At 36.3% G+C, this 26,348-nt stretch overlaps 1 protein-coding gene across 5 annotated transcripts in view; it reads right to left on the bottom strand.

The window, feature by feature from the left end:
• Positions 1 to 11,033, bottom strand: part of ADGRB3 (adhesion G protein-coupled receptor B3) — a 681,550-nt gene extending 670,517 nt beyond the window's left edge. For 3 of the 5 annotated variants that reach the window (XM_074333154.1, XM_074333156.1, XM_074333155.1), the window contains exons 1-3: positions 10,305 to 11,033; positions 8,731 to 8,896; positions 6,860 to 7,631 (exon numbers count right to left, since the gene is read on the bottom strand). In XM_074333154.1, the coding sequence (XP_074189255.1) occupies positions 6,860 to 7,616 (757 nt within the window). In that variant the 5' untranslated portion in view covers positions 7,617 to 7,631; positions 8,731 to 8,896; positions 10,305 to 11,033. The remainder of the gene's footprint in view (positions 1 to 6,859; positions 7,632 to 8,730; positions 8,897 to 10,304) is intronic. The other 2 variants (XM_074333152.1, XM_074333153.1) reach the window with 2 other exon arrangements.
• Between the last annotated feature and the right edge of the window lie 15,315 nt (positions 11,034 to 26,348).

Below are 26,348 nucleotides of genomic sequence, written 5' to 3'. Positions count from 1 at the left end.
AGCAGGTAAATTATTTCATTTAATATGGTAGAAACCAAAGACTAACCATTTTACCTTCATATTTTATAATGTGTTCCAAGCATAATGAAATGTGTGACAGGGGTTGGTTATTGAGAAAATGCAACTCAGCAAATATGTCAGCTTTCCAAACAGACTCTTATTCCCTTAATTTTGAGAGAAACGGCTCCATGCTAATGCATTTACTATGCATTTGCTACTTACTGCACTTTCTTTGCAAATTAAAAATACATTATTTTAACAGACATGTAGCTAGGTCATTCTTTGCAAGTGAACAAAATTCCTAAATGACGGTTGCAAGATAATTGAACAGACAGCATTTAGTATTTTACAAAATCTTATAGGTGGCATTTTATAATTTTAAGAAAATATAAGAATCTTCAAATGAGTACTAATAATTTTTTTGTTTGTTTTCTTTCAAATATCTAAATATGTAAGCCTTTGGGGGAATCTTGGGGCTCACTTGTCTGTAATTACTGATCACAAGTCAGTGGGAAAAAAAAATCCCTCAAAGTCCTACTTTTTTTCCAGTTTAACATAGACTAGTATTTCAAGATAATTCCTTTTCAAAATAGATCTCAAAACATGACTTAATTTTGCACAATGAAGCAAAAAATAAAATACTTGCAAACTGTTTAATTTAAATGGTTTTGCAAGCTCTCAGCAATGACATCCAAAGGACAGCTTCCCAGACCTAGGATGACTCACACACCACTAGCCTGATCTGTTTGATGTATTAGTCATACCTCCATCAACACAAACATATTGAGATGCTACCTTTGCTTTATTTAATACAAAATAAACATACTTTCAAAAATTTAATGCTCCTTTGTTAAATGTTCCTAAATTCCTAAACATGTTCAAATAATTAAATGACCAACTACTTCATTATTTATTATCAATTCTCTATCATTTATAGCCAGAGGAATAACAAAGAAGCTTAAAAACTGAATCAAGAAGTTAACATAACTTGAGCAATGGACTAAGTGTTTTACAAGTTCAATCTCATTTAATACAACAGTCTACTCCAGTAGATTGATGAGTCAAGCTCCATCAAACTCAGTCACTTGCCAAAGACACTACTAGGTGGCTGAGTCACTTCAGGAACCCAAGCATATCTTATACCAAAACATACCTTTCATTTCAATGAAGTGACACACTTAGAAAAACTGAATACCTTTCTGATTTTATTTGTTAATTGAATTGGGAAAAATTTTCCAGAGGGCTAACAGGAACTAAAATATTCCGAGCCATTAGTTTATTACTTTAATACATGTTGTCATTTCCTGTTCTCCTGTACCCTGAGAAATAAGCATTACTAATCTAGTATGAAAGGGGGGAAGTACTAATACAGAATAACACAGTTATAATGTGGAAGAGCAGATTCAAACTCAGCCCTGTCTGGTTAGGATTTTAAAACCCAGCACACATTTTGAAATTAGTGTTCTTGAATGAACACTAATTTCAGATCCAAGGACCAGATGATTTACAGGTAATGTATTCCAGGCTGATTCTAAAGAATACTATATTTTATAAAAATATTCAATAAAATTGCTTCTATAAAAATAATCAATAATAAATTGTGTCTATTAAGAAATGAAGTAAATAAAGGATTGCATGAAGCTGGATTTGATGCAAAATAAAATTCCCATCTCAGTTTTGGAAGAAAACTAACCTGCAGAACATTTATCTACAGTTTTCATAAAAACCCACCGAAATGTGCATCTTGGCACATGTGTGCATGCATGGCACAAGCACACACACAAATGTCCATGTTATTATTTTAACTTGTTGTCTACAAAAATATATTGCATGTAATACAGATTTGTTTCATTAAATACTATATATATGAGCTACTTTCTAAATTGTTTGACAAAATTCTAAAATGGCAAACACAAAACTTATGCCATTATGGCATTACTTGACAAGGCCTACAATTTTACTTGCATTCTACTATTACTATACTTACAGATCATAACCAGAAGTGAATAACAGAAGCACTGAACTTGACATGCAAATACTATTTTCCTCTTTCTTGGAGTTTGCATGTATTTGTTTCAAAGTGTAGAAGAGAGTATTTAAGAAATATCATTACTATAAAAGTAATGCTAGAGCCAGAAGAGAGAAATGTCCAGAGAAATGAAGACAGTTAAAGAGAAACTGGCAAATTTTCTTACCACGTTTCTTTAGAAAGGTATGTATAGGAAATTATATTTATCATTAACCTCTTAAAATAAATACATATGAAATTAAGACTATTTCTCAACTCCATTTTTCTTATTCTTGTTAAATGTTATTAAGTAATACCTTGATGAACTGGTATAAATAATACATAAATGGAATTGGAAATGAAATAAATGGTAGCCATTTCTCCTAAAAAAAAAAAAAAAAAAAAAAAAAAAAGTGAAAGGTGGCTGCTTTCCCAAAATGATGTATTTTTATTCTTTTGATTGTAATCACATTATTGTTATCTTTCATACTGAGATATTTCTTTGTTTTGTTCATTTAACACCCATTTCAACCAATATTTACCAAAGCTCAGTTAAGACTGTCTGAGACAATTCGAAGAACCAGTCTTTATTCTTGAAGAACTCCCAAGTTAGTGGAAGGAGATGTAAATATAAATAAAAAATACACTGTAATATGAGAAATACTAGAATAGAAGTACACTACGAGTATGTGCAAAGGGCTATGGGATCCAGCTAAAGGGCAGGACAAACTATCAAGTTCTGTGTTTTTCAGTGTAACAGCCCACATTCTAATAAGAGTGTGGGATCATGGCAGTCATTTACAAAGGAAGATCAAAGGAGGGTGAAGAGAAAGGTAAAAGGTGCCTGAAACAGTAATCAAGGTAAAAAGAGCAAAAATAGAAAGAAATTTGAACACAAACTGAAAGACACAAATTGCTTTAGATGACAAAGATGTGCCTAAAACTGCAAACACACACACAAACACGGGCTAGATTTTAAACAGGCACATAGTGAGCATTCCCCTGAGTGGTAGAATAACAAGGATTAGCAGAAGCAGACTGTAAAGACAAATGAGTGTGTGTGTTCAGATTTCCTGGAATCTATACAGGGATCCCAATTTCCATTCACATAAGTAGCGCCATTGATGTAAGTAGGAAACAAAGGTTCCATTAAGGCTTATTATGTGATTTAGATACCCTGGTGTATAATTTTTCTGCCAAAACTGTTTTAATTACTTATTTTAAGTGAAGTAGTAAGAAATAAGATCTTTTATCACCTTTCATATTTTAGCTACGTAGTCCAGAATCCTCATTGGGAAAAGAGTCCTAGGAAACATAGGAAAGACCTCATGAATAAATGCCAACCTATCCCCCAAGTTTACATCTGAAAACCAGGTAAACATCATTGACTTTCCTTTAAAAAATAAATAAATAAGAATAAAAGTTATATATATCATATATAGATTCTGGAAGTCATTATTCATAAAAGGCTTCATTTTGCTGATTTACTTGGTTTTCATAATTTCACATGAAAATTGGGGAATGACAACTAAGTTTCCATAATCACATGCCACCCTCATGTATATCAAATATGATATAAGAAGATATTTAAATGTACTAAAACTTAACATTTTAATGAAGCATCAGTCCAACAAATTACTTTTACAACATATTTACAACATTTGTAATTGTTGGTGCTATAACTACAAAACAGTGATAGTTTTCTTCTTGCTGTTTGCTGGCTATGAAATTCTTCAGTACATGAATGTATTATTAATAAACGTTTTAGTAGAAATCCTATCTCAAAATCAATATCCCATTCTTGGGAGCCTAGTTTCCTCAAATACTAACTAAACATGATTTCATAATTCCAAAGTATACATGAAAAATATTCACCATTTGATACACCTCTGCCATCACCATCACACAAAGCAATACAGAATTGCATCTATTGCATATAATACTCTTCTGTCAAATCTGTGCCACTTCTATGATGTAATAAATGTGGAAAATATTTCTATTCGAGGCTTTCTGAGTCAGTACTTATTCCAGTGAATAAAACGAGAGTCGTAAACTGTGGAGAATAATTCTTGTCTTTATTCCCTTGATACCATACAGGATAATTTGACTATTTTTACATAGAAAATAGAAATCACATAGCAATATAAGATAGAAGGAGAATTTTTAAAACCTCAGTTTAAAACCTGGGTTTACGTGTTACCATATAAAGTGAGGACATTCTGTAAGAACACGAGATATGAGTAGCACAACTATATGTAATTATTAACCTCAAGCCATGTGAATATTATGTGGTAGTTTATTTGAAATTGTATTACATAATTCTTTCATAAGATTTTACATATAATTTATATAAAATATTTAAGATTTAATATATTTGCATAAATTTTACTAAATTAAGAATCTGCAATTTTTCACATTCTTTTCCTACAATACTGCGTAGCCAAAAAGTCTTCTTTGACTGAGTTAAGGAGTGCTTTATGTTATAAGAATTATTTACAAATGCATTGGCTACAATTATGTCATCAGGAATTACCCTTCCTTATCTTTCTGACTGAGAATAAACAATTAAAGAGCACAAATTTAGAATATAGGTTGTGAAATTTATTAATAAAGCATATATTCTTCCCTTATTATATAAACTTTTCCTAGTTCAGTTCTATTACCATGTTAACAATTTGAATATAATAATTTATTTGCTTATGGAGCAAATAGCAAATTCCTTCTTCATTTTGCCAGCTAATTAGCCAAAAGATATATACATTCCCTCACATGATTTTTACATCTAATGTCTCTAATCACCCATTTTAATCACTTACAAAACGGTTATCTAGTCTAAATTCTAGAAATCCCAGCACTATCTTAACCCACATTTTGTGATCATGACCAGTAAAATCTTTGAAAACCGTGCTTATTGTGCACACAACTTTATTTTGTCACTTGCTGCCATTCACAAAAAAAGGATTGTGAAACTGGATTCACTTTCCACTGTCATCAGCAGTCAATATGATGGTAGAAGAAATAGATTGAAGAAAACCATTGAAAAAAGATTTTCTAAATTTCATTAAAACAATAAAACAAACAAATAAAAACTAGTTTCTGGTGTTAATAGTCTTATTAGCCAGCTTGTAACATCACAGTTTCTGTGTGTACTGTAGCTTCTTATTCTAGGGGACACTAATTAGTTTTAAATGGTGTTAAATACCATCCCTGCAGTTGCAAGTGCTTCTCTGGGATTTTTACTAGAGAAAAGAACTCCTGTAATTTAAAACCACTTTGTTTTCTAGTCACAGCTTTTAGTGAAACAGTGACCTGTAGAAATCTTAAAGGTTTTTCAGCCCTCTCTCACTGCCATTAGTCTGCATTTATTTTCTAACACATCTTTTCCCCTTGTACCATTGCCCCTCCAAATTCCCATCCCCCAAATTGCTTTCAGCCGAGAAAACGCATTTAGCTAGTTAAGTCCTCTCTTTCCCTCCCCCTTTACAAAGCCTTGGCTACCCTTAAAGAAAATTCTCCAACAACGTGTCAATTTTATATTGGCTACAAAGACAACTTCTGTTGGGGGAGGGGGAGGGAAGAGAGACTGGAGGTTGGCTGTCCCTTTCCACAGACAGGGACCTTTGTGGCGATCAGAAAACATTTCCTGCATTAAAAATCAACACTCTCTCTTCTTGCATGGTTGGGGAGCAAGAACGAATGTGTATCAGCCATGTCCTCAAATGAATGGAACACATACATTAACCTTCCAAACAGGAAACTAATTTTCTCAAAATATGTCAGCTTTCTTGCATTATTAAACATAACCCAAGATCTCAAATGCTCTGGTAGCTCCCCCACTGGGGATTGGGTGAAAACTATAAATCACTCCTGTACTTTCTCTTTTTCCTCCGCATTTCCGTTGCACTGTCTTTTCCATCTAGCTCATCTCTGACGATCCCCTCTTTTCTCGTGTATATCAACAGGGGACCAAGAAGAGCAAAAATCACGCAAGAGGGATATCAGGTCTTACAGAATCAACCTGCATTTCAATTCCACCCTTCTCCCCCGCCTGCAAGTGAGCAGACCTCAGAGTTTGCACTTCCAGTGGGGTTTTCTTGACCCACCAAAGAGGAGGTATTTATCATACAAAACGTCTAACATCCCTCACCTGTGAGAGGGAGGGGCACCCTTGGCTTCCTGTATCAGGTCATTTGGTCCAAATTGGCGTACTATTGAGTTTGTGTCAACGTTTAGTCGTGCTGCCCCAAACCTGGAAAAGGGTCGTGTTTGAGAGGGTGAGACAGAGAGGAAGGGAAGGCGACTTTTTACAGGGCTGGAGCTTGAGGGAGATGTCTACAAATCCATTTCACATGTGTGATTAGAAAGAGAGGAAGAGAGAAAGAAAGAGAGGGGGTGGGGAGGAGAGAGAGGGGCAGGGAGAGAGGGAGGGGGAGGAGGGAGAGGGGAAAGGGAGGGGGGAAGAGAGAGAGAGAGAGAGAGAGAGAGAGAGAGAGAGAGAGATGTCTCCCCGAGGGGCTGCAGCCTAATAAAGCTCCCTGCCCCCTTCTCACCGACCTCCAGTACAAACTGACTCCACGTATTTGCATCTCTTTTTCTCCTGAATATTCCATCTGCACTCCCGGGGTTATGTTGCTGAGAACTATCTCAGCCTCACTGCCCTTCTCTAAAATCTTGAAACCTAAAACTAGCCTAAGAGACCTTTATCAGTGAAGATCATTAATCAAATGAATCCAAAAATGCTAGAGTGAAAGGAGAAACAATTACGCCCATGTGTTGAAACAGCACGTTTTAATTCCCTCCCCAGACGCCCCCTCACCTCCCTGTATCTCCCGGTGTCTGCGGGACACTTACCTTCTTTGGGCGGTCGCTTGGCCTCTCTGGTAAGATTGCAGACCTGGGTGGTTTGCAGCTCCTGGGTCAAGCATCCCTCGGTCTGCTCATTCAGGGGTAACACCACGTTATTTAACATAACCAGCGACTGGTCGTCGATTCCCCACTCTCCCAAATGCTGAGGGCAGGTGCATTTTGTATACATGATCCCACATGCTTCTGTTCTCCCATTTTCTGATTTTAAGCAGCTCTCCAACCAAGTGCATAATACATGGCAACCAAACTGGCTTGGGCTCACCTTGTTCAATACCAAAAACTCAAAAAAAGATTTCTGGTCTTCTTCCCCTTTTTTCTGTAATCCTGGAAAGTTGGTTGGAAATACCCGACGTATTTGAATAAAATTTTTATCATATTGTAGAAAAACAAAAGCATTCTTGGAATCGCAGAGTTGCATTATAGAATGATTCTTTCTTAAAAGATCCTTTATTTTTTCATGAGAAAAATGATCAAACTGATAAGCCAGGAGGGAAAAGTTAGAGCAGCTAAGGTCCTTTTTGGAAAATTTCAGGTAAATGCTATATTTGGTTGGATCTGGATTTTCCAGCGTCCAAGTGCAGTTTGTAAAGTTTTTGGGAAACATTTCACTTACAGAATACGATCCATAAATGACTCCCTTCACCAAAGTTGAACACCAGAAGTCTTGGGCAGCATTAAATCCAAACATAACCAGGAGATAGGTGGAAAATATATAAATCAGCAGGTTACGAACAGCCTTCATCCTATGTCATTTGGCCTGTAAAAATGGCAATGAAAGTAAAATGCAAGTAGGAGTCTACGTGCATTGAAAAAAGAAACTCCTCCAATATTACAGCCAGCTGTTTTCAAGATTTCAGTTAAAAAAAAAAAAACCTTTTTAAAAGAAGGGCAGGTAATTTTTATTTTATAACGCCAGGAAATTATCTGTTGCTGTGTGAACAGCGCCCTCAAGTGGTCACCATAAAGGCCAAATTCTCTACATTCAATTAAAAAATATTTCATGGATTAATAGTAATATTCTAATTTATCTACCAGTATTTACACCAAGTGTACTATTCTTCTATTCTTGAATTGAAAGGAGAGAAAAAATGACTTTTTAAATATCATAGCCTAGATGTTAATTTTTAAAATATTTTTAAGCAACCTATACAACCTTTTCTCTCCCTCAGTTCTCTGCCTACAGTAAACATCATCACACAAAATCTAATCTGATAATCTGGGAACAGCTGTCATCATATTATGTCTTTCTCTTAAATGTGAAAGTAATTAGGATAAATGATAGCCACAATTTTAAAAGCACAAATGATTTGCTGCAGATGAAACATATTCTTCTAAATGTATCTACTTGTCTTTGTAGGGGCCACGCTGTAAACTGATGAGAAATTCCTGTGCAAAAACACCAGCATTCATGTGGATTAACAGAATTTTAAAACCATCATCTGAGAAAGGGCATAAGTGTATATATACACAGGGAAGGCTTGTTCGACATCACCAGTGAGAACCAGAATTTAAGGCAGTCATTTCAATGTGACATGCCCTCTTGGGATACATAAAGTGGATCATTGTATTAGTATCTGTATCCGAAGGCAATGCCAGTGAAAAAAATATCCCAGGACCACATTAACTGAGCTGGCTTCAGTCTTTTAATTTGTTTGTTAAATTGGAGCTATTTTATATAGAGTTATCTACTGTAATTTAAGATTTACACATGATAAGTAAAAGACATTAGCATTTTCTTTCCTAACAGATTTCAGTTATTGAATTGCTCTCTTTCCAACCACAGCTCCAAAGCTCCTCTTCTTTATATATTTTTTAACTTGGCCTTGCATAATAAAGTAATCCTTTGTTATATTTACCTCTGTAAGTTGTTATCCAAAAATAGCTTGAATTTTTCTCAGCTTTAACCTTTAAGAAGTTATTTCTTAGAATAAATGACACTGCTTTTTTGTTTAGCCTTTGAGCTGAGAAAAGTGATGCCAAGTTAATTTTAAAAGTCTTTAGGCTGCAGTCTCTTCCACTATTCTGTAAACAGAGACAAATATACAGACATATAGTTAAGAGTTTTCATGTCTTAGCCTGGGTCCTCTCTGAACCAAAGGATAAAACCTTCCTTCCCATTGCATAACACACACCAACGCATGCACACAAAATCCAGTGACCGAAGTCCCTGAAGATAGATCTGCATTTTCCAGATCATAATTCAAATTCTATGTCTTGATATAGGCAAAAGCAGCCCCAACTCTAAATCTCTATATAGCAGCAGTTTAAAATAACATCAGAACTGCTGGAACTATCAAAACTGTTCTTCCTCTGTTTCAAGCATACAGCTCAATGAATAATGCATTTTGTTCTTGAGAAAATAAAGCCAACGAGCACTTAAAGGTTAAAAAGATAGAAAAAGTTGTAGAAAATTCTGGGAATAATTTTCTCTTTTTTTTGCTGTAGCACTTTGCAGGCAATGCAGGTCTGCGCAGTGTTCTTCAGTATAGAGTGTAGGCGAGGAGAGCCAATGTGACAATAAGTGTTTAAATTAGGAATTCCATCCATGAAAGGGGGTTTCATTTTATAACCCGGTAACTCAAAAAGAGGTCGTATTTCTTTTCCTAATGAAATCCGGTACTTTTGCTTCCTTTTGACAGTGCTTGTCTGCATTGCTGTGCTCATCAAGGACTAGAAAGAGTGAGGAAATAGCTCTGATTTCACTTTCAAGCCTGCTCAAGACTCCCCTCAATAGAATGCTCTTTATTTTAATCATTAGGCCTTGGTGTATGGAGTCTTGTTTTATTCGAAATAATCAAAAACGAATCATTGTACTCTGCTGCCCCCCCACACACACACACACACTGCAGGGTCAGTTCAAACAATTGTATTTCCCTCTTTAAGAAAGAAAGAATGGGGAGGTGGGTGTCTAGGGCTGGCCACCGAGGTCTCAAGGATGTTTTATTTTTGCATGTATGTATGTATGTATGTATGTATTCATTTATTTGTCTCCTGCTGAGAAGCAGACGTTTAGTTTAGCTATTCTCAAAACTGATTTTCTGGGTGACACTTTAGTTTAGTCGAACATAGACGGCGCCATCACTCCACTGATTTTTTTTTTCCCCAATAGAGACCCACTGCTCTCCCTTAACTTCCTTTTTAACCTAAAATTTTCCCCTCATAAAAATTATCCCAATCACACACACCGTCAGATTTTCTAGGTCCCCTTGCCTATTCCTTCCGACTCAGCTCATCTCTTGAAAACCAGACTTCTCTAACTTTTCAACTGCGGCGTTTAAGTAAATGCAGACAGTCGGGTTTGCTCGCAGCCCTTCCATCTGCTAGCAACAGCCTTCCCTTTCCTGGTCCTCTCTCCGCAAACACCTAGCCGAAAGCTCCTCGGTGGCGACCCCTTGCAGAGGGAAGGTGACCCCTGGACCCCCTTCCTTACCTTCCACTCCGAAAGCTCAGGGAGGCTCTTGCTCTAAGACACCAGCACAGGCACGCGTCCCAGCAACAGTGACGGAGAGACTCCCCTTCGGTCCCAATCACCGTTGCCCATTTTCCCCGGCTCAGCTTCAAAAATCAGGGTTTATTTTTTAAAAAACACATATATGAGAAGCAAAAGACGGGGGGGTGGGGTGGATCAATGAGGGGAAGGCGTGGGAGAAAAAAGCCCCCAGGACCTCGGAGCCTGACGCCGTATCCAACTGAATCCAACCTCCAACCGAGGGCGTGGGGGGGTGGGGAGAGCAAGCCCCCCGAAGAGAGACTCTAAGGAAACAACAACATCAAAAAATGCAAATGGCTTAAGAGCAAGGATTTGTTTTATCAAATCTACCCCCTCAACAAACCGATTAGCCAAGAAGCAAAGAAGGCGCTGAGACGAGAAGTGACCGGCGGCGGCAGCGGCTGCGGCTGCTAAGGCAGATTTGTTGGGGCGGTGGGTTTATTACAGGAGTATTCGTGGTCGGATCGGAAGGCTCAAGCTTTTGCTTTTTCCTCTTTCCGCTTTCCTCCCTCCTCCTCCGCCCTCCCCCCCCCCCCCGCAGGTACTGATGGACGGACGGCGACTAAGGAGAGGGGGGGAAAAATCCTTGGCTGGTGATGTCGGAAAGCTGTTTGAATGCCCAGAGAGGAGGGAGGCGCGAGAGGGAGCGAGATAGTAAAGCTCTGTCTCGGTGTGCGCGCCGGCGCGCGGCGCTCGCTCTCCCTGGGGCGCGCGCCAGGGAGGGGGTGCGCGTCCCCGGACGCGCGCGCTGGCTCCCCGTAAATTCATAGGCGCGCGCGCCACCGCGCGCCACACACCGGGCTCCCTGAGCCAGCGCCAGTTGGGTGCGCGGGGCAGCGGGCCCGAGGCTCCACGCGTGCAGCGCCGCAGCTGCGCCGTCCCGGAGTTCTGCCTCCCGAGGGCGCGGGCCCGTGTGTGCTAGAGAAAAGGAGCGGAGCGGCTTGGTGGGAGAGGCGGGAGGCCCGGCGGGAGGGGGGCTGCGCGGAGCTCCAGCCGAGGCCGCGGTGCGCTTGCACGTCACGGCTACTCAAAACCAAGCACGTCCCGAAAGCGGTATTTTCTGCGTCTGGGAGGTTTTTGCATCCTCAGTTCCCACCGCTGGGGCTGGCGGCGACCAACTGTAAGAGAAACTCACTGGGGGGCGAGGCTAGGGAGGTGCGGAGGACCGAGAGGCCACCCTGAGCCACCCTGAGGGATTGGAAGTAAATACTGGACTTGATCGTCTTATTCTTTTAGCGGGGACCTGTCGCTGGCTCAGAGCTGTCATTTCAGCACCGGGGTTCAGACGAATTGATCGTCAACAGCGCAGGGGGCACATCTCAGCTGCACTGCTGCGTGTCTCCGGGTGGAACAATAGTAGTTTTTCTCAGCGAGGCTGCAATTAACATCTTATTTGTTTTGGCTAGATACAGGCTTTGTCAGGACCACGATGCGGCGACTGAGGTTGGGCATCTTGCATTGCTTTCTGCATGGCAATGGGATCATGGTTGTGGGGTCTAAACTTTTGTTTTCGTAATGTAATGTATCTGATTCTTTTTCAAGTTTCCCTAGTAACAGGTTTGGGAACTGGGGTGGGAAAAAGCAAGGGAAAGGGGGAAGAAAAGCTATCAGATTCTCAATTTAGCAGGAAAAAAAAAAAGATAAATTTCCACCACTCCTCACATTTATTTATGTATGTATGTATTTATTTATTTGTTTATTTATTTATTTTTATTTCATCCTGGACAGTTGGCTGACAAGTATTTGATGAACTAGCTCTAGATACATGCTGCAAAAGGTTATTCCCGTACTGATTATGTCTCTACTTGTAAACGCAGTTGGTGGTTTGCAAAACTAGTTCTAAATAGTGTGGTGATGTGGTGGAAGAAGACCTTGATGAGCAATTCGTATAAAGTGTTGGAGTCTTCCTAAAAGTGAGTTGCTTGAGCTGCAGGTGAAGTTGAATAAAACAATTTTCCCTTATTTTCTCTCCTTACTTTTTCTGCATTTTTTTCCCCTCTTGTTACTCTGCCCTGGGGCGATTGAAAGCCAAGAATATCATTTTAAAATAGGATTATAGTGAAAACAGAAAGTCACCAATGATCTTTTATTCACCGGAGTGGTCTGAAATATTAAAATCGGCCCTTTACTTCTTAATACATATTAATAGGGTGACCCTCTCAAGGCTTTCTCTTCTAAGACAAGTGTTCAGAATAACACCCTGCAAGGGAAATAGTTAATCATTCCCCATCCAGCTGGTTTTAACCACGTTCCAGGAAAATTCACTGAGCGAGCAGCCTGGGTGGCGTTTTGGTTTTGTGTCATTTTTGGTTCATTACAATGTTTTTTATTCATTTAAAGTATTGTGAAAGGAAAATAAGGTAGGTTTATATCCAGGCATAATCCAAAACATTGTATCTTAAACAAACACTTTTAAAAACAAACAACATTAAGCAATACAAAAGAGAAACACATTTATTTCAACTCCCATAGAGATAGTAATTATGATATTAGAAGACATTTTGGTCAGTTCTGTTATTTTGCCAGAAGCAAAAACTAAAGAGATAGATTAAGGACAGACATAAAAAAATGGAGAAAAGGAGAATATTTTGCATGATTTGTACATAAAAGAGGAAACAATATGACGTTTAGATATACTTCTGTTTTGCATCTAGTGATTTCTCACAGTACCTTTGAACACTATTTTTTGTTTCTTAGAAAATCTTAGAGTCATGCCACAGTGACATAAGAATAACAGCCGAAGGTACAATTTAAAAAGCCTAAATCCTAAATGGAAAGGAACACTCACTCCAGGGTCATTTATATTCAAGTAGAATGCAGGGCTGGGTCAGGGAGAAAGCCACCCTTAATAAAGCGCTTCACCCTTCACACTGTTTCCCATAACCTTCATAAATTGCAGGCTACTGAGCTGGCCTGAGGATGATCCTGCTGAGGTATATTTATAGCAGCTGATTTGTGGATGATAAATATGCCAAGCAGGACACAGTCTCCAGTAACCCCAGGCTGGTCTGACTTCCTCAGGGGGTCATAATCAAGAATCACAAAAAGAACCATATATGGAGAATCTGGTCTCTGGACCCTGACAGCAGCACAATCCAAAGGCAAACCAAGGAAGAACCACCCCGATTCACGTATGCACTATGTTCCACCTGAAAGCACTGCTGACATATTGACCCAACAACAACAAAAAGCAACAATTTACACATTGTAGGCTCTCTATGTCCTTTCCTCCATGTTGAGATTGGTCTGTTTTTAGGCTTTAATGCATTTTTAAAATCACCATTTCAAATTATAATTATCAGCCTTCATTGGCCTCTTTCACAAGCCCACGTGTGTCTGTATATATGTCTCTATGTATATAAACATATACACACATATTTTACATATATGCATATTATATATACATGTATATACCAGGGGTGCCCCAAATATATATACGCATGACTTGTATTCATTTTTTGTTATCATTATACATTGCATATTACAATTTTAATACTTTTTTCCTTTCTTAAAATGTGTATACATTTTTCACACCCTCTGTATGTGCACACATTATATGAGTGTGTAAATATACATACACACATATAAATATGTAATACATGCTCATGTATTTCAGTTGTTACACAGCATATATTTGGGAGGATGGTTTCACTGCATTACTTTATTGCTTTATATTTCTCTTCAATAAAGTGTTCTCACCCCCAAACTGCCAGGTTAATTCTATAAACTAATTTTGACTTACGTTTCCTTGCCAGCTTTCAAAAGGACTATTGAGAAACCAGTGTTCTTACTGTCTCTTTGCTTGGTGGTCCCTCCATGCCTATGTACCTCTGGTATCTTCCTATATGTCCTAATTTTTTTTTTCTTATAAAGACATCAGTCAGACTGGATTAGTGACTTCATCTTAATTACCTCTTTAAAGCCCTTCCCTCCAAAGACAGTCACATTCTGAGGTACTGGCAGTTAAAGATTCAATATGTGAATTTTGGGGGGTACACAATTCAACCCATAACACCTCAAACACATGTATCTCAAATCTAATTCTTTTCCTTTTCACTGCCATCTTTCTTTTCTAAAGCACGTAGTTTTTGCCTATCCCATTGTAATAATCTCCTACCTGGTGTCAAATATTATGTGTTAATTTAACTCCAATCAATTATGCTCCAGGCAAAAAATGTGACCTTTAAAAAAACAAAAAACAAACAAACCAAAAAGCCAAAAAAACGCTGAAAATCTTTATTTTATTTTTTTAAACAGTAGTTAATTCTCATGGCAAATAAAATAAATCCAAACCCTTAATCATGGCCCACATTGTACTACATCATCTGACTCCTGTTTCTCTTTCATCCTAAGCCACACTTCTGCTTACTTATGATGCCTAAGCTATATTAATTTTCTTTCTGTGTCTCAAAGAAACCAGTTTTTTTCCTCCTTACAGCCTTTCTATAAGGAGTGAACTTCCATTCTCTTGCTGTTGGAAAAACATACCAGCCTGACCTTTTCTCAACCTTAGGTTTCATCTTGAAAATCTTATATTCAGAGAAGGTATTTTTTGTTTGTTTGTACTTGTTGTTCTGTTTAATATTACTTGCTAATTTTTAATAATTTAATGTTCTTTTTTTCTCATTAGCCTATAAGCTCCATCATTATATATCTTGTCTAACATAGTGCAAGGCACATAGTAAGTGCTTAATATTTACTGAATGAATGCTGAAATTCACAGCATAATAAATGCCATATATTGGTATTAGTTATGTTCATTAGCTTACTATCTATTTTAAAAGCTATATAACACATATTTGTACCACAACTCAAGCTAGAGTTATTCTTCCCCTTGACCAAGCATTTTATTTCGTTTATTCATTTCTCATGTGACATGGTCTCCAAACTCTCCATCTTTATGGCTGTTTTCAATTGAATTTATCGCAGTTTGTCACAGTTCTTTGATGCTATAATTTTTTTTTTAATTCTCCAGATTTTTAACTTTCCACTGTAGACAAAATAAATCTATTAAGTTCAAAGGAATAAACATTTATTGAGCATATGCTTAGCCAAACTCTGTAGTTATAAGGATGACTATCTCAAGGTCTCCCATATGAGGAGAATAAGGCTTTCAACAACCTGAAATGAACCAATCATTGATGTATTTAACACAGAACTACTAAGCACTAGTCCATATAAAACATTTTGTAAGCTGTTTGGGAAACCGGAGTGACAAGTATAGTCCCTGCCCTTGTGATGATTGTCTCTGTTGATAGCGATAGCGAATGAACAGCTACCTACTGCTTATTATAATTTGCAGATGTGTAAATCTCTCTGAGCAGAAAGATACGATGTTATGAAGTGTGGAGTGTGTGAGGTGGGTGAGAAGCCATGTGATTGGTCAGAGAACATTTCCCGGAAGAAGTGACATTTGATCAGAGATCTGAAGAATGATAAGAGATTACTCATCATGTCAGGCAAGAGGAACAGAGTGTGCAAAGATATTGAAGCAGGAGGGATCTGAACACATTCCATAAAAAGAAAGTCAAGGTGAGGAAAATGAACAAAGGTGTCAGTGGCAATTGATAAAGTGGCTGTAAAGACTAGAATGCAAATCAGTATGTCTTTATCCCAATAGCAATGCTGACTGAAGGATTATAAATAGGGAAGTAACCTACTCAGATTTACAATTTTCACAGTTCATTCCCACTTCAGTATGAGGAGCAATTTCAGGGAGGTAAGAATCGATGTGAAGAAACAAGCTGGCATTAGTGGAGATGGAGAGAAGTATCAAAAAGGTATTTGGAGGTATAATCAATAGAATTTGTCAGTGGTTAGCTAGCAAGAATGACTAGATTTAGACAAGGGCATCTACTTAGTGAATCTGCATACTGCTGGCTCATATTGAAGTGATAGTCAGTTACAGTATTTTGATTACTTGATTCAATTGAATTTTTGATCCTCTGTGTGGAGAGGCAGCATCCCAAGAACATTGATGACTTAAAACAATAACAATAATTTATTTTCTCATAAATAGGCAATCTGAGGGGGAGGGGGCCTGTTGATTGGTAGGCTTGTGTCTGAGTCTTGCAATGTCAGATTCCATAGATAGTTCAACTGCATCTGGAGAATTCACTTCCAAGAAGTTCTATTCATATGACTGGCATCTGGTGCTGGCTGTGGGCTAGGGGCTCAGCAGGAGCTGTTGGCAGAAGATGTCAGTACCTCTTTACATGGGCCTCGCTAAAGCTGCTTGGTCTTCCACACAGCATTGCAGCTGTCTTCCATGAGTCAATGTTCCAACGTACAGGAAAAGAAAGCTGCCAGAATCTTAAGGCCTGTGCCTGGCAATGGCACAGCATCACATCTGACATTTTATTAGTCAAAGCAGTAACTAAGCTTGCCCAGATTTGGGTGCCTGTGGAAGAGGAGGAGGAGGTTAGAAGGCTTGTGTCTAGCTCTTGATGTAATAGCCTCTCTCAGTGTAAGGAATGTTAAAGAATGTGTGATAGGTGATGCACACTCTGTGTATTGGCATCTTCTTGGTGAATTATATCATTCAAAACATTGTTCCATAATGAATGACATCTGCATATCTGATGTTCTTATCCAAGTCAGTGGACAGTGTTAAATAGGTCAGGTTCAAATGTAGTGTCCAGTGACACACCACTAGAACCTTCTCTCCATTAGAATGTAAAGTTCTAGAGGGAAGGGATATTGTCTTATGCCTTGATATTAGCCTTTGGAACAGCACCTGATAAATATTCATTGGCTAGCCCAATAAAAATATTATATACTTTTAGTTATTGCAGAATGCTGTTTGACCAAACAACTCATGCTTAGCTTTCCTCTCTCCAGGAATATGCCAGAGTATGCCAAATGTAATAAGAAGCATATGCATTATGTGTACAAACATTCTTCTCTTGTAATACCCTTAGCAGTAGCCATTAGATTAAAAATATTGTTCTTAGTATATCCAGGCTGCTTCCTATTCATCACCATTTTGTTTACACATTCAGAAACCACCTACTTATTCAATAATGTATTCCATAATTTTCCAGGGATCAATATTGGTATCATTATACTATGATTTCTAGGAATTAATTCTTTCTCCCTTTTAACATTGAGTTAACATATACTATCTAATAATGTATTTTTCCTGCGCCCACTTCCTTTCCAGTATTTTTCAAAAAGCATTGAAAATACTTTCATGAGAATATTTATACTTATATATACTGTGATGCAATTTTTTTAGACCAGGGCTTTTGAATAAATATAAAGTACCTATGAGTCCTTCTAGTATTTACTTGACTCCTTGGGTATCATTTCACTCTAACATTGTTGAACTATACTTTCTAGGTGAAAGATCACTCTCTTTTTGGTAGAAAATGAAAGTGAAGTAGGAATTGAATAATGCTGCCTTCCCTCTGTCTTCTATCATCATTAAACATTTGTGCCATGAAGGCAGGATCTTCTTCAGACTTCCTATTACACATTTGGCCTTTTTTGTTTGTTTTATCTTTCCGTATGTGAACATCTTTCTCTCTTTTTAATATCTGTATAGAATTTCATCCAGGTTTGAGGCTAAATTTTATTTTCTTCAAGAAAGTAAGAATCTGGGAAAAAAATCTAGATTAAGCAAAAAATATTGGCAAAGATAAATCATTTGGTTTATTTACTGTGCCTAAAACTTTGTCACAGAGTTCTAAAATAGAATTGTGGATTTTCATAACTGTAAGCAACACTAAAAAATAGTTACAGCTGTGTTTCTGGAACTTGCCCCATCATCAGTGTCAAAAGGTTAAACTACACACCTCCAAGACCCTTCCTCAAGAATTCTAATTCTCTAGGCTTTCCAGGCTGATATTTTTAACTATGACCTCAAGTGATTCTTATGATCAGATAAGATTTAGACATAATGGTATAGTTTCAGGTAGTTCAAGCTCTTTTCACAGATAGGGACACTGAGACCCAGATCTCAACAGTGATCAGTTCAATATTACCCAGCTAAGCAATGGTAGAGCCTATATGAAAAAGTAGGTCTTCATGGTCTGTTGCTCTTTCCTATTTCTGAAATCAGTTTTTATTTTGATTTTTTAAATTTGGCTTCCTGAAAGAGATAATTATTCATGCAATTCTCCAGAGCACATGTTTTTATCATTATGCTAGATTATTTGAACAAAAATACATGGCATTATCTTCTCTTACTTGATGATGAGATACAGCCATTGTTTATCTTTCTGCACTGGGACTTGCATCATAGCTGCTGAGAGTGGACAATTGTCACATGATGTGAAGCCATCCAGGTGACCCATCTTATTTGGGCCTAGATAGCTGATTATACATCTTATAAACTCTGAGAGCTTTGATAGATGCACTTTAAAATTAAGGATTAAAATTGTGGATGGAATTCATGGAAGTATAAGAGGGCTATTCATGGAACTAATAAGGTTTTATTAACACATCCATTTAAGAAGAATATTTGTTGTGTCTTTGCCCCAACAACACATATGATATATTTGAAATAATTCAAAGGAAACTATTATGGCTCACAATACAAAGATAACCAATGCATATTAGTGCTGCAATATAGATTGTAAGACACACTAAAGTTTGAATTCTGACTTGGTCTCCTGATCACTGTGTAGATATGGGCAAGTCACTTCATGTCTGAGTCTCAGTATTTTAAAAATTCAATTATTAAGATAATACCACTTACTTTCCATCATCGCCATGACAATCAGTGATAACATGAGAAGTGTCAAATATGGTAGAAGAAATGAGAAGGACCTCAATAAACTATTAGCACTGTTTACAAGCATATTTTAAGACTCTGAGTCAAGCAGTGAGCATGTGAAAATGAATACAACAGTTTCCTGTTCTCAAGGCAAAGAAAAGGCTTAATCTAGAACACTAGAGATATTGCTGAGCACGGAGGACGAAAAGGGGCTCCACGTCTAACATTGTAAGTATCGTCAACTTATATTTTATTAAGACTAGAGACTACAAGCTGTATCAAATATATCAAGCGCTCAGCAAAGAAAAGTTAAAAAGAGCTTATACACATACCCATTCTCTGTTATGGTTTAACTATTAAGATAAAATTATTTAAACTCACTTGGCAATATATATTTTTTCTATGAAAAGCAAAATCAAATACAGATAAAGAAAAGTATTCAAATTAAACTGTTTTCTAGAGTCATAAACGTTGGAGTCTGACTGATTATCAGTAAATTTGGAACATGTTTAAATTATTTTCAAAAAATAGTACTTGTATGATAGGATATGAATAATGTTTTTTCAAGCAGTAAATATCTAAACATAAATCTGTCCTCATTTGTGTATATAATAATAAGTTACTAGTGAAATATAAAACAAGCATTCAGATGTACTTCTAATTATGTTGAATAGTTTTTATAACCAAACTTGGATAATAAATGATAAGTGTGTGATTCAGGAACAATGTTAGCATTTTGAACTCGAATTTAGTTTTATTTCTGTGAAAATAGGAGAAATAATAAACTATCAAAATACCTATTAACATTCTCCTACGTGTAAGAAAATGTTACTGGAGTCTTTAACCTTACTTTTCATTTTGGATTATTTAATAGTGAACATCTTAATTTGCAAGGATTGCATAAAAATGGATTCAAGACATAATGTTAACTCTAACAATTTTCATATTTTTTTCCTTCCATGTGATTAAAAAGTTTTCTGGAAGAGGCTTTAAATATAAAGTATTATTTTGAGATGAACATTTTAAGCTAATGTCAAACTACTTATAACCTTCTGAAAAACACTCAGAGAATATGACTTTGGCAGTATAATTGAGTGCTTCCATAATAAAACCCAAGTAATTGGAAAATTAAATTTCTGTCATGTGCTTACTGTAAAAAGATTGTAATAATCATTGAAAACTTAGTTCATATGAATTAACATTTAAGATTAAACTCTAGCTGCTATTAGGTATTGAAGTTTTTAAAAGGTGTTAAATTGTGTTTGGCGGTTATTATTTCATGTTACTAAATTGCAACACTCTTTCTAAGCAATTACTAGATGTAAGAGTTAATTTGATAAACAACCAATATCTTACTCTTCTAAAAACTGTTAATTTTAAAAATTACTTTAATGCAGAGAGAAAAGGACTCGGAAACTTTTGAAAAGAACATTGTGCAAATTGTCAGACAAATTCTTCTGACTCTTCTAAGTCTCCATAAATAATCACTATCTAACCAAGACATCAAATTCTCATATCATTGCCTATAGGGTTCATAAAAAATTAGAATTCCATTTAAATTCAATAGGAATTTTAGAATCAGTTTATCTCCCCCACTACGTAAAATTGATGTTGAAACCTGAATAGGATATGAAATCTAGTACTGGTATAGTGTATCAAAAGACGTTTCATTCCTCTTTATGTAATTCCTACATCATCTGTTTGATATCTTCGATATTTTAATTTACTCGTTTTTTAAGACAGGTATTTCATTTCTACGTTTTCTCAACCTGTTCAGTTATAAATTTGCATGAGAGATATAGTGGATAAGATTCAAAGAACATTCAAAACCTATGCATGAGAAGGAAATATTTGAATGAATCCCTTAGTAATGAGATTGATCCATCTGGTTTAGGTAATCTGGTTAGCAAGTTAGCTGGAGTTTTGCTATCATAGCCTCTATTAGGTAGGTAGCTAAGTAGCTAGCTAGCTAGTTCTCTTGTCATCGGTGTCTTCTGAGATCTTAGTAATACTGCTTTAAAAACAAAATTTCACATCTGTGGATTGGTTATATCACAACCTACCCAAATACAATTTGACATGACCCATTCCTGAAATTCCCTTTAATTATATAAACCTCTTCTTCCATCTTTTCCTCCTCGTCTACATTCTCATCCTCTCTAGGAACAATGATCAAAACTATATCATATTTTCAATCATGTTCCTATATCCCTGTATTCAAATCTTACCTCCAAGCATCTCACCAATGTATTTTTCGAAAGAAGGTATATCCTCTCTGAACACTGTTCTGGTACAAGCTATGATGATAATTAATTTCAATCTTGTATAGCTAAATCAATTTCAACATTTCTATTGATGTTTCTGATTATATTTTGCATACTGTATTGTCTAAGAGAGTGAATTCCAAAATCAGAATCATAGGTTTAATTTGTACCATTACCACTTATTTGAATTTGAATGTCTTGACTTCTCCCAAACCCCAGTTTCTTCATCAGTTAAATGGGGAGAATAATTTTTACTTTATATAGTAGTTATAGGATTAATGATAAGGTGTGTTAAATACTGATTATTATTCCCAGTTCATCAACGGTACTCAGTTTCTTCAAATATAAAATGGAGATAGTAATAATACCTGCTTCATAAGGTTAATGTGAAGTGTAAGTAAAAGAGGAAGAATGCAGAAAATGCTTAGCACAGAATGTAGCACATGCCCCACAGTGGTGAGCAATATATTTTATTGCTGCTACTATTAATAGTAACTCAAAATCTATTTTCAATGCACACTATTTTTAAATGTATCCAGCAATTAATTGTAATTTTTCATTATATTATTTTAATATTTTATATATGATATTAAATCTGATATTTTTTTATTGTCTACCCTATATGCAAGCCTTTCTACCGGATGCACAAATTCAAACTCAAACATTAACATGTGTTTCATAGATAAATATAAAAATACCTAAGAAGTAATACACTCTCTATTTCACGTTCCTTGGTGTGCAAACCATTATTTAGTAGTAAATTTTATATTAAGAAAAACAAGATTATCTGTGATCCTTGTTATCTACTCATCTAAATGTTTATAATAGAATGACAGTCTTCTTGGGATAGTCTTCATCGATTACTGTTTTTTATGTGTATATATATATACTAGGATTTCCAAAAAAATGTATACAAGTGGACACTTTGGTCAACATTGCTCAAGCAGTTGTTCATGATAATCAGAAGTGTCTGGACACTCATGGTAACCACTTTGAGCATCTCTTGTGATTGCAGAAGTGAAACGTGACTTGTAGTCATCTTTTGTCATCGGTATATAATGAGTATTACCATTTTAATACAGTTTTCCTTTCTTAAAATATGTATACATTTTTTTTGGCCCCCTGTGTATGTGCGTGTATGTCTGTCACGTGGTGACACTAGCATTCATTTGATTTACGCCATCTTTTGAGTGAACATTCATACTATGCATTGCTATCATAATTCAATTCAACTTTGAAAAATACATAGATGACATCTCTTAAAACATTTTAAGAAAGGAAAACTGTATTAAAAGGTAATACTCAATGTATACTGATAAAAGATGAATACAACTCACATTTGACTTCTGCAATTACAAGAGGTGCTCCAAGTGGTTACCATCAACATCCAGAGACTTCTGATTATTGCAAACTGCTGCTTGAGCAACGTTGACCAAAGTGTCCACTTGTATACATTTTTTTGGCACCCCCGGTATATACGTTTTGACAAGACTAATACAGGAAGCAATACAATAGACAAAACATATATAATTCATAATATTAAATTCAATCAAAGTGATTAACTTTTAAAAGTACAGGTGGTTTTCAATGTATCACTTAGGAAGATTAAAGCATATATAGCATCTGTCAAGCAAATTGTAATCAGAAAGAAGAGAATAACTTCAGTGGTGTAAAAGAGATTCCTAACTGAATATTTTGGCTAGGTTAATACTCAAGTTACTTAGTTCAGCTGAAGTAGTGACCTGGAAATGATACCTTAACGTCCTTGCTTATTAAAATGATTTGCTGTTATAGCAATAAGATGATCTCTTTCTAGATATCATCTGAAAGAGCTCTACCTCTTGCCTCTAAATCCAGGGTTAATTTTTTTTTTTTTTTTTTAGTGTACAGCTCTGTTCTCCTGGCTAAGTTCACATTCTTTTGATTTCAAGCCAAATTTTAATTGAATTTAGTTGGTTTAATTGCTCCTCAGAGATGTCTAGAAAATGTGCTCTCCCAGATTTCCTAGCAGAAATGCCATTGTCTCTGTTCAGCATTCCCAAGCAGACAGAGAAACTGCCATCAAGCTCCATCTTGCTCAACAATGACTCTGTAATGTGGTCATCTCATGTGCCCTGTATTTCAATTATAATTTAGAATGAATTAAAGTCTATTTAAATGGAGAACATCATCCCTTAGTACTCTTGATGGAAATCCATTTCAGAACATTCTCTTTAGGGTCACACAGTAATAAAAGTGTGTCATCTTATATATCCTTAATTTTATTTCCCTTTATAATTTAATCCTACATTTTTGTTGATTTTCGTCAACCAAGTAAAATACAGTGATGTGTTTATACCATATACTCTTCATCGATAAAACACCACAATTTTATACTTATAGATAGATTTAAGAATCTAGGATTTTATATTTCAGTGTTATAGAGCAGATTTAGAATCAAGCTGCTCATGGAAATGAGTCAAGTTATTTGCCATGGTATTGAAGGATTAGATTATGTTTCAACATAAAAGTATCTCATGGAATGAATTCTAAGGTTATAAAATCATTAATAACAATCAACATCATGCAAGAGCATAGCAATTTATAGTGTATGAAGTAGTCCGTTCCCATGTATTGGATCACTTACATCAACCTTGTGCAAGTGCTAGGGCTGACATTATTATTCCTATTTCATAGATCAGGAGTTGGCAAAGTATGACCTGTGGGATAAATCTGGCAAGCCACTTGTTTGTGTAAATAAAATTTTATTGGATCAAAGCCATGCCCAGTCATTTACATATTCTTTATGGCTGCTTTGGAGCTTTAAGGTCAGAGTTAAATAGCCATGACAGAGAAGCATAGCCCACAAAACCTAAAATATGTATGGTCTAATACTTTACAGAAAAGTTTGTCCAATACTATAATAAATGCCTAAACTGAAATGCAGAAAGTTTTAGTTATATTTCATATTTATATATCCAATCTAATGCACATGTGAAATTGCTCAAATGTGCATCCAGTGCTTTTGAATCCAAGGCCAGGGTTATTTTTTTAAAATATCATATGCATATTAGCAAGAAACACCGTCTCAACATTGGAAAGCCTTATAGTCTATTTTTATTTGTTATAATTGTGTAGATGCTACTTGAGTGTACAATTACTTAATTATCTAAAATCTTCAAGGAAAAGAAAGGATGTGGGAGGTGAAACTGAGGCACCAGTTATCCTGTCCCATAACCAGTTTATGGGTCCTAAGGAGCCAGCAGTACAAAATTATGCAAGTTTTGCCCTAGAGGTATGCAGCTTTTTGGAAGCCAAAACTCAGGAATGAGGTACTTAAAGGTAATGAATCACAAATTAGAATATGTTGTGGTCAGAACAGCCTGGCTACCAGTACACTGAATCCAACATTGTTGGGAAACACTTGCATCAGTCATCAAGTGTTCCTTACATACATTATCATAGTTTGCAAGCAGATAGCTGAGATGCTTAGTAATGGCCATGTCTATAGGGATTTTGGATTTTCTTTCCTGACAACTTATGTTTACTTAGTCCCTCAGATACGACGTTTGTTAGATATATTTTCATAGTAATCTGAGGAAAACTCATCATTGCTGTACCTACCAAACAAGTCCATTGACCTGATTCCTCATTGGCCAAATACACGGGATAATAATGTCTTGTATAAGATAATTTGGAATAGCACTTGCATTTGGTGAAGGTAAACCAGTCTGTTTAACTTTTATCTGTTGCTGCCGTCCATTTCATAATCCTTGTCTACATTCTAATTGTTCCAACATTGGCTCTACCTTACTCTTAATTTTTGTCACAAATTTGTAGTTTAAGATTAGATGTATTTTCCATATTTACAAATCCTCTTAAAATATAAAATGCAAAATGAAATTTATATTGTTTTAAAGTAGCTGAGAAGAAGACACAAGGGAACATTTTAAATATTTTTATCATACTATGAATTGCATTCTATAATTAAAAATTCCAAAGAAAATGCATTAATAGGAAAGAATATTGTATTTTAGGAAACAGGCATTTTAGTGTGGGATCTAAGGATAGGATCCAAATAGCTTGAAATCTTATTTAGGATTCTATGTCCCTTTAATGTACTTTATACATTTATTAACTCATCCAACAATATTTCTTGAGCACCCATTATGTTCCAAGCATTATTCTAGGTCCTGGAGATGCAGCAGTGAACAGAATAGAAAAGCTCCCTGCTTTCTAGGTGCTCAGATCATGGGGTGATAAGTGGTATTATTAGCAATTATCCCCCGTAGAGGAATGGAGAGTGATCAATCTGGGGGAACAGGGTCAGCCATTTTTTACAGGTGGTCAGGAAAGGTCTCTCTACTCTTTGAGAAGAGACCCCAAAAGTAGTGAAGAAGTGAGTCAGTCATATATCTAGAGCCAGAGGTGTTTCACATGGTGGGAATGTTAAATGAAAGTCCTGAGATAGATATATGCCCACTGTGTCCTTAGAACTACAAGGAAGCTGGGTGAGAGGGATTATTGGTTGAAGATAAAGTCAGAGAACTGTGTGGATCAACACTAAGGTTCCAAACAAACAAATGAAGGTATCCTGGGCTCCCAGGACACTGCCGTACCCTCTGCCATACCTGCTGCTTATATACAACTGGAGCTCTTAGAGCTCATCTGCTCCCTGTGTTAATAACAGGTATCTGGGTTTTTATCATAGAACTCATTATATCATTTCAACAAATACTATGATAATTAAACACATTTTATTTTCTTATTCCAATCTCTATAAAGGACTTGATAATTTCAAAGAATTTTATGACCTTATTCATAAAGTTCAAATTAATACTGTCATTTTTTTCTTGAATATAAATTATATTTTAGCTTCAATGTTTGTTAAATTTGACTACAGTCATGCGTCACTTAACAAAGGGGATACATTTTCAGAAACTCGTTATTAGGGTATTTCATCACTGTGCAAACATCACAGGTGGTACAGCCTACTACTACACACTGAGGCTGTGTGGCACA

This window comes from Rhinolophus sinicus, linkage group LG05 (genome assembly GCF_036562045.2).
Source record: "Rhinolophus sinicus isolate RSC01 linkage group LG05, ASM3656204v1, whole genome shotgun sequence".
Lineage (NCBI taxonomy): Eukaryota > Metazoa > Chordata > Mammalia > Chiroptera > Rhinolophidae > Rhinolophus > Rhinolophus sinicus.
The sequence above is the reverse complement of the archived record's forward strand: the minus strand, read 5'-3'. Positions and strand labels throughout refer to the sequence as shown.